The 9,247-nt window shown below is 36.7% G+C and overlaps 1 protein-coding gene across 1 annotated transcript in view; it reads left to right on the top strand.

Annotated features, from left to right (window-relative positions):
• The window catches only part of LOC107753308 (receptor tyrosine-protein kinase erbB-2-like), a 50,084-nt gene that overhangs the window by 38,254 nt on the left and 2,583 nt on the right, over positions 1-9,247 (top strand). Inside the window, exons 15-26 of the mRNA XM_016569441.1 lie at positions 357-511; positions 619-663; positions 1,219-1,357; positions 1,913-2,035; positions 3,901-3,999; positions 4,611-4,796; positions 6,103-6,258; positions 6,371-6,446; positions 6,539-6,685; positions 7,082-7,179; positions 7,600-7,788; positions 8,287-8,644. Of these exons, the coding sequence (XP_016424927.1) occupies positions 357-511; positions 619-663; positions 1,219-1,357; positions 1,913-2,035; positions 3,901-3,999; positions 4,611-4,796; positions 6,103-6,258; positions 6,371-6,446; positions 6,539-6,685; positions 7,082-7,179; positions 7,600-7,788; positions 8,287-8,644 (1,771 nt within the window). The remainder of the gene's footprint in view (positions 1-356; positions 512-618; positions 664-1,218; positions 1,358-1,912; positions 2,036-3,900; positions 4,000-4,610; positions 4,797-6,102; positions 6,259-6,370; positions 6,447-6,538; positions 6,686-7,081; positions 7,180-7,599; positions 7,789-8,286; positions 8,645-9,247) is intronic.

Here is a 9,247-nt window from a genome sequence, read left to right as displayed (position 1 = left end):
ACACATATTACTTACAAAAAAATACAAATTTATTGATTACAAATACAAATATATTCATTAAGTACTCGTGAAATGTCGTAAAAATAACTAAAATGTACAAAATGTACGAAAAGTTTGTTGTACATTGCATGGTATAGGGATAAAAATTATATATATATATACACACACATACATAATATATTCTTTTGTGTTCCATGGGAAAAAGTCATACAGGTAGAACGACATGTGGTTGAGTAAATGATGAATTAGAATTTTCATTTTTCTTTAGGATTTTTTTAGGATTTCCTTTGCCATGAAGATTTTTTTTTACATCTTAGCATTTTTATATTAAGGTTTAAATTATGTTTCTTGTGCAGGGTCCAGAACACTGTAAGGAGTGTCTGCACTATCAAGATGGAGATGTGTGTGTCGATCGCTGTCCCAGTGGGGTAAAGGAGGACCAGCACACTGTGTGGAAGTACTTCAACGCTACGGGACACTGTCTGCCCTGCGAGACCAACTGCACTGTCTCGTGAGTCCCTCGCTGACCCGATGGGCAGTGATCCCACCTTTTTATATCAGCTCATGTGCAACAATTTAAGATTTGGAATTAATTTTCTGTTTTGTGTATACCGTCAGGTGTCCACTGGATGATAGGGGGTGCCCCATCCAAAAGAAAACTGGGTATGGCTTTATTTAATGTGTGTGTATAATACTTACATGCATTAGTAGTGTCTACATCACTTTTAATTTTGCTCACAGTTTGAACAAACCTCTAATCTCAAGTATAAATCTGAGTAACTCTTAAAAGAGTTAACTGAGTACCTCTAATCATGTGACTTTTTGAGGAGAGTTGGACTACTTTTCTTATGACTGAAATTACGCTTTTCTTCTGGTGGACAATAAAACAAGGCAGAAAAAATGTATTTACTTTGAAGGAGGGACCTGAAAAATATTTAGAGACCTGAATAGAATAGGTCATGTTTACACACGTTTTTCGGGTTTCATGACATTTGGGGTGGTTTTTTAGACTTGGCAACCACCCACACCCCTAAAAACAATATAGAAATCCAACCATCCAAAACATTTTAGCCTTGTTGTGATGAGTTTTGCACAGGCAAACACCATTCAAATTTAGAAAATGTAAAATTCTAGTTAGTAATCATATCTACAGTATAGCTTTAGCTATAGACTGCACAGTCTTGCTTAAATCTAATTGTTTGTTGCAAAACCCTGCAGGCCTGGGACAACAGTCGCCGTCACAGTTGGTGGAGTGCTTCTTTTCATCATTTTGCTGGCGCTGCTGGTGTTTTACCTGCGACGACAGAAACACCACAAAAGGAAAGAAACCATGAGGAGAATTCTACAGGAGCATGAGGTCAGATCTCTGCATCCTCTGTTCTCTCAATCCTCTAATAAGCGTAAACATAGCACATGGGTACAATAGTGCATTTTAATTAGAATTTACTGATTTTTTTAGTACTAAATCAGTTTTAAAATTATTTGTCATTTACATTTTACAAAATATTTACTTGAAGTCCCCCTGAGATTTTAAGTTAGTAAAAAAATCCTTTTAATTTTTCTATTTTCATCTGGCAAATTTGGTGGCTATGTTCACTGAGATTGTCACATTATGGGATTTTCTTTTCAACAAAAAGATGGAAATGGCCAAATAAGGCATCTTCGAAGGTAGCATAATTATGCTGCTTACCTTTTACCTTTTGCAAAATGCCTATGAATTGATAAAAGCCTGGAGTCTAATAACTAACAATAAGAGTAAAATGTGTAACGGTCTGCCAAACTTTGTAGTGTTCCTGGCCCTATTAAATGTAGTGAATATCGGTTGGTTATTTCTTCTGTTTATGCCGTCTGTTTGACTTGACTGCTTCAGTTTAGTACCGTAGACTTAAGGCATCTTATTTTTTTCCTGAAGCTGGTGGAGCCCCTGACCCCGAGTGGAGCGGTGCCGAACCAGGCTCAGATGCGTATTCTCAAGGAGACAGAGCTGAAGAAACTCAGAGTGCTGGGTTCTGGAGCCTTCGGCACAGTCTATAAGGTCAGCTATGTTACCATTCCTCATCATCTCAATATTAGTTGTTCAGCTGGCACAAATAGCCCCGGAAATATGTGACCAGTATACTGCCATCTTTGCTCATAAACACATTTTTTATCCAGTCACCCGAGCAAAGAATGCAATATATATTTAGAGGGCTGTCACGATTCCTCAATTAAATTAGTAATTGTACTCGATTTAAAAAAATCCTTGAATAACCGGCAAAATAATGGAAGTGGTGCATTCCATGGACGAGAATCCATGAAACACATTATTAGACCGTCTTCCAAGGCTGCATGATATATTAAACCCATTTTCAAATCATAATAAAGCATAATGCTGTTGTTAATTCACAAATGCTACGATTCAATTAAATAAATATATGCGATGCAGGTTTAATATATGAGCTTGAATTATTTACATGCGAGTGGATTACGTATGTGCATGTCAGAGCGGCTCCGTTCACAGTAAATGCTGCTCCACACAAACTGTTGTCATTTACATGTGTGGAGCGTCTCAAACTCCATCTCTACATATTGATGTGAGTTTGGGTTTATTATAATGTTATTCTGGGAATGCAATGTGCGCCATTTCATCAGATTTGTAAGGTAAATCATTTATAAACCTACGCAAACACAGGAGAATACATCAATATCTTTCTCAATATGCTAACTGTTCATCGCAATTTCAAAATAAAAGCTCAAACCTTTGCTCTGAGTTTACATGTTTTGATGTCAACATATTCAAGAAATTACTGTGGCTGTAGCATTTATGTCATAAAGAAATGACCAAATATAAAAGATTAAGTGGACATTTGAATTAAATGTTTAGTAAATATTAAACAAGGATTAGATTGTGCAGTAAAGTGGTGCCCTCTTCAGGCATTTGTTATAATGAGTACTGTACATTATAATTATCCGATTAATCGTCACAATAAATAATTGTTAGTGACAGCCCTATGTACAGGAAAGTGGCGGGGTCGACTCTGTATGTTGACGTACTGCCCACAAGGCTATTGGCGCAGACAAGAATGCAGTTTAACTAATGCCTCTAGAGCTGCTGGAGAATGACCGATGTTTTTGTCAGCTGAACCCTTTAGACGTACCCCCGGAGATTTTAAGTTAATATTTCAATAATTTAACAACACATTTGCATGTTAATGGTTCTCTGATGTCAGTTAATGGTCACATGACATACAATTTTTTAGTAAGGGTTTTAATTTGACTTTGTTAGTGGACTTGGATTCAAACCTCTTTTTAGTTGTGATAGCGTCACAATCAACATATTATATTTGATTAGATAGTATTATAAAATATTACATATTTTAATATATATATATAAAATAATATTGCAATTTTGTATTATTATGATGTAATATTATTATTAATAGAAATAATTATAAAAAATGAACACAAGAAATATATTACTGTTTAAAATTACTACTTTAAAGTACTTTAAAATAAAAAATGAATATTTAGTAATAGTCATGACAATAATTTTATTATTATTTACTGTGAACCGAGCCTCTCTGAGATGCTAAAAAACACTGGATTGTAAGCTTCTCGCTTCTCACTTTTAGTTACCGTGCTATACTCTGAAACATGCAGTGCATCAGACTGTACATTTTTAATTATTAATTATATTCATTAAATTGTTTCCTTTGGTTTGATAATAATCACACTAAGCTATATCTGAATTTTTTTTTATTTAAATTTTTTCATTTGATATAATGAATTATTAGCTTCTCATCAACTTAACAAACCCTCTGCAGCTCCCTTTGTGCTCCCCTGTTTGGGAAACCTTGCTCTAAATTATCATTCCTAATGTAGTTTAACCCCATTCATGCAGAATTTCTCTCATCTTACCAGGGTATCTGGGCTCCTGATGGGGAGAACATCAAGATCCCAGTGGCCATCAAAGTTTTGCGTGAGAACACCTCGCCCAAAGCCAACAAAGAAATCCTGGATGTGAGTGTGTTCCTTACATTCCCATATTTTACTGTAATATTAATTTCCCTTTTAACAACTTTTTCATCTGTTTTATAAAGATTAAAGGCCAGATTTACTAACAGCTTGCGCCAGCGCAAACCGTCTTTTGGCGTTAAAATAGTACTGTCAGGATTTACTAAAGACGCGCAGTGAAGAATTAGTGCTGAAAAGGCGTGGACACAGTTATTTTTGCGCCTGACCTTATTGAATATGCATTTGTAGGAGTTTCCCTTTCAGATGCAAAATTTATGGGATGAGAGTATTAAAATGAATAACGCAACGCGATTTACTAACGTTTGCGCTCATCAAATTACTAGTATTTGCGCCATTATTTAACGCTCCAAAAAAGCATGTCTTAAAGCAGACGCTAATTTGCGCTGCTCTTGATAGATTGTGTCGGTCATTATGGAAAGGATCTGGCTGCGTCTGTGTTCTTTAATTTGCGCATTGTCAGTAAATCACCCACAGATATTTCCACTCCAATTTTTTGGAATTGCGCTCTCACACTAATTTGCCCTGTTTAGTAAATCTGGCCCTAAGAAGACTCTTCTTCCTAATGATTTTTTCTGTATATGTGCATCCATACACAGGAAGCATATGTGATGGCGGGTGTAGCGAGCCCATATGTTTGCCGTTTGCTGGGTATCTGTCTGACATCAACAGTTCAGCTGGTTACTCAGCTCATGCCGTACGGGTGCTTGTTGGAATATGTCAGAGAGAACAAGGACCGTATCGGCTCTCAGTACCTTCTCAACTGGTGTGTACAGATTGCTAAGGTAAGACATCTACAGAATGTCACCTGCACTGATGGCGGCAGACTTGTGGTATGTTGTTTCCAGTATATTCATTGTTTCCCACAGGATTTTGTAAGACTATGGATGGTGAACCTAGGTCCATCTAGGGGTGTCTGGGAAATGTCCCCAGAAGATAAATGTTGTACATGGTAAAGTTAAATGCAGCAATCTGGTGCACTCTTGAGAGCTTCAGTTTGGTTTCAGTGCCCAAATTGAATGGAGTAAAAAGTGATTGCATTGATTTGTACTTAGACTTTTAATTGGGCTCAAAGCTCTTTTTAGTTTTGATAGTGTCTCAGTCCGGATTACATTCACACTGGTGTTTTTAGGAAGCCAAATAATTTAAATATAATAACAATAATTATTATAATACTTTATTATTATTTTTATTACTTCGCTAAGACAGTCGTATATTACTTTTGTAATGTGACTGCAGTGTAAAATAAACGTAAATGAAAAATTTATTTGTTCCAACCCAGATTTGTTTGTTATTCTCGCTGTCCATGGAATTGACAATGTTCGTCTCCAGCACCATAATTCAAATGCATCAATTAGTCTTATGTCTTCTTTCTTTACAGTTCAATTCTCACAGCCATAAGTAACGACCAAAAAATAATAATCTTTTTTGTGAGTCGTATTTTCGTTTTTAGGGAGATGTCTTTGGACTTGAACATCTTGTCTAGTGACTTCATTGTAGACTTTCCCATAGCAATTCTTCTTATGAATTCCTACGCTGTTGTTGCATCCGAATTGACCAGTAATCTCAGTAGATTAAAGTTCACTTCTGTTTCATCGCCATCCAGTTCAAATGTATCATGATCGTGTTTGTCCATCGCCAGTTTTTTTGTTTTCTTCACATTGAGCATGAGTCCTTGCATAACTGGCACAGTAGCACGTTATGTTCTCAAATGCATGTTAAACTCACACATGCAGACATTAAGTTTGCTTTACTGTGAACCAAGACACTGAAAACACGTATCACAAGAGACTATATACTTATTTAAATCACAGCCTTTTGCAATTTAATAAACACACTAAGCCATATCACAGTTTTAGTTGGATTAACAGATGCTTTGCCAAAGCAATTGCACAAAATACTGTGTTAGAGATTTTTCATTTTATTATGAGAATTGTAAAAGTATTTTTGCTTTCAATATAAAACTCTGGCAGGACAAGTTGGACTGTGATGGCATAGTTTTCTCAGCTACATGACCATTGTAACCCATCCGTATTCTATTGCCAAGCTACTTGTGCTCATGTTCTCATATCTGTTTCTTTGTGTACCCAGGGAATGAGTTACCTTGAAGATGTCAGGCTGGTTCACCGAGACCTTGCAGCTAGGAATGTTCTGGTCAAAAACCCGAACCATGTGAAGATCACAGACTTTGGGCTTGCCAGACTGCTGGACATAGATGAGAAAGAGTACCATGCTGATGGGGGAAAGGTGTGTGTGTTTTACATGTTGCTTTGGTTCAGCTGCTGAAAGTGAATTTGAAATTGGTAAATCTGCTATCCTGTATTTATTGAGAATATGATTATGTGTATGTGTTGAATAGGTGCCGATCAAATGGATGGCACTCGAATCCATATTACACCGGAAGTTTACTCACCAAAGTGACGTATGGAGCTACGGTCGGTATCCGCTTGGGTTTACAGTTGCTCTGCTGCAATTGATAAACCTCTGGTTTAAAATAACCTTTCAGGCTTGGCTCTTTCCATCTCAGGGGTGACTGTGTGGGAGTTGATGACCTTTGGCATGAAGCCATATGACCAGATACCAGCGCGGGAAATTCCAGACCTACTGGAGAGGGGAGAAAGACTCCCTCAGCCGTTCAACTGTACCGAGGATGTATACATGATCATGGTCAAATGTTAGTGTTCATTTATAATGATAATAAGGATTATAGATAGACATTTGTGCGTATATTTGATTCAAAATTGTATTTCAAATGTTCTTGTACTGTTAAATTTAAGTTTTTCTTTTACTTCTCTATGTCAAACTGTCGATTACCACAAAAAAAGTAGTCTTGACTCATGTTTCAGTTTACACTTTCCCCAAAAAGTGTAAATACTGTGGCACTTTCAGGACATTGCTGTTGATTGTCTGGATATCATAACTTCTGCATAGTGACTTTTGCTTGTTTTTTACAAACTGAGAGACAAGTCAAAATTAGTTTCTGTGTTAATTGACACACAGAAGCTGTACATAGGGTTTAATTTGTATTGAATATGTAGGGAACTTTTTTGACCATATGACCCTATGCCAGGTTGGATGATTGATCCTGAAAGTCGACCACGATTTAAGGAGCTGGTGGATGAGTTCAACGTCATGGCACGTGATCCCCCACGTTATGTAGTCATTTTGGTGCGTGCATTTTTTATATTTTGCCTTTATGAACAATAGGAATAATAGAGGGCTACAACTAACAACAACATTGAAAAGCATTTATATATTATCTGTATATAATTATAAATAATCTATTGATTATTTCTTAGAAATAGATTGGATATTCCTCATCTTGCCCAGTGATCTCCTTCAAATAATGATTGAAATAATGAAAAAACTATATATATATATATATATATATATATATGTATGTATGCTATAAAAAATGGTTTAAAACATAAAAGTGTTTTAAAGTGCTGATATTCTCATGCATAGTGCAAAATGAGCACTAATGTTTTTTTTTTTGATCATTTTTTGTAATAATCCTGTCCTTTTGGAATGATGTTTTGACATAGACATAGATTGTGGTGTTTTTCAGTTTTTTCCTGCTTTTTTCAGAATGATGATCAGATGAGTCTTTCGAGTCCTGTTGACAGTGAGTTCTTCCGCACGCTGCTGGCAGAAGAGGGAGGGAATGTGAAGGAGTTACTGGATGCAGAAGAATACCTGGTGCCCCAGCCCGGTGGCATCTTCAACACACAAGGAGAAATGAGAGCCAACGGACCCAGCAGACACCACTCTCACCGGGTCAGAGATGATTAATAGAATAATAATAGATCATAATTATTTATTTATGAGTGAAAAGTTGGCAAAGCTTATGCTGTTTCCAGCTGTGTGTAGCACCTGCAACTCTGCATATCTTTCCCAGGGATCTTAAAATTAATGGTTAATGTTAATGGAGAGGTAAAAGTGGATTCAGTTGTATATTTAAGATTAATTTTAGTATTACTGTGGTGCAATGTTTAAAGTTTCCTTTAAATATGCAAACTCTTAAACAAGAAATGTTGTTCAGGTAAATAGAAATAAAATCTAAGTAAAACTAACAATAACTAACTTGATCAGTAAGATTCTCATGACAGCAGTTGACCTGAAAAAAAAAAATCCTGACAGTAGAAGAGTTTCTATAATTGAAAATAACATTTGATATAACGAACTTGAGTGCGCAAAAGATGCGACATGTGAACGGCCCCTAACGCTTGTCCTATTTTAACAATCATGTAACTATTTTTTGTTTTTCTTCTCCAGAGTACAGATCAAGGCTTAGAGGTGGATGGTATGCCAAGCGGGAGGGATTTGTACTCTTCCCTCAGCACGCTGGGGCAAAGTCAGTACCCAACTCTTCCTGTGAGGGCAACAACCAATGGCATGTGGCCTGGTACACAGTACCCATCTCTGGTACGGAGCATATCACACCATTCAGCCGGAGGCCAATCAGACTCAGTGTTTGTGGATGGTTACATAGAGGACAATGGCCCTCCATCCAGTCCTTGTCGCTATTCTAAAGACCCCACCATCCCCAACGGCATAGATGGAGAGCTGGAGACTGATGGTCCTATCAGTTTCCTTTCACACACACTGCCACGTGGAGCACACACACAACCTGGTGAGTGAAATACATAATTTGCAGTAAAGGCAATCCATTTTACTTCCATAATGTGATATATTTCTGGTTCAAAAAGTATTTTGCAAAATAACAGGAACTGATGACGATTTCAAAGCAGATCAAGTTTTGATTAATTAATATAAAGACAAATTTACATATCTGGTAGTATTTTTATATTAAAATTCACTGAAATCCATGCAAATTTCCATCTAAATGGCCAATAACCAATTATGTCAAATGTCAGAATATTATATTATATTATATTATATTTAGGGCTGTCAATCGCAAAAAAAATACGACTCCTTTACGCCACCGCAATCGTCTTTACCTTGATTGCAGTTTTCATCCATCAAAACTTTACTAGCGAGACTTCAGTTATCCAGTCGCGTCTCATCTGGCCATACAGCGGTGGGATGTGTTGACATTACGTTCAGTCTGTACTTCACACAGCGCTCTTCAGAGACAATCACAGAATATAACAGAGCTCGTGTTTTAAAGTGAAACACTGGATTGAATAATTCACTTAAAACGCAAAGCGAGTCTCTGTTCTCTCTGCAATCTCTGATGTAATCAGCCTGGTTTCCTTTTTATTAGCGCTGTTTT

Source organism: Sinocyclocheilus rhinocerous, unplaced genomic scaffold (genome assembly GCF_001515625.1).
Source record: "Sinocyclocheilus rhinocerous isolate Xijiao unplaced genomic scaffold, SAMN03320098_v1.1 scaffold1763, whole genome shotgun sequence".
NCBI classification, from domain to species: domain Eukaryota; kingdom Metazoa; phylum Chordata; class Actinopteri; order Cypriniformes; family Cyprinidae; genus Sinocyclocheilus; species Sinocyclocheilus rhinocerous.
This window is presented reverse-complemented; position numbering and strand designations above follow the sequence as displayed.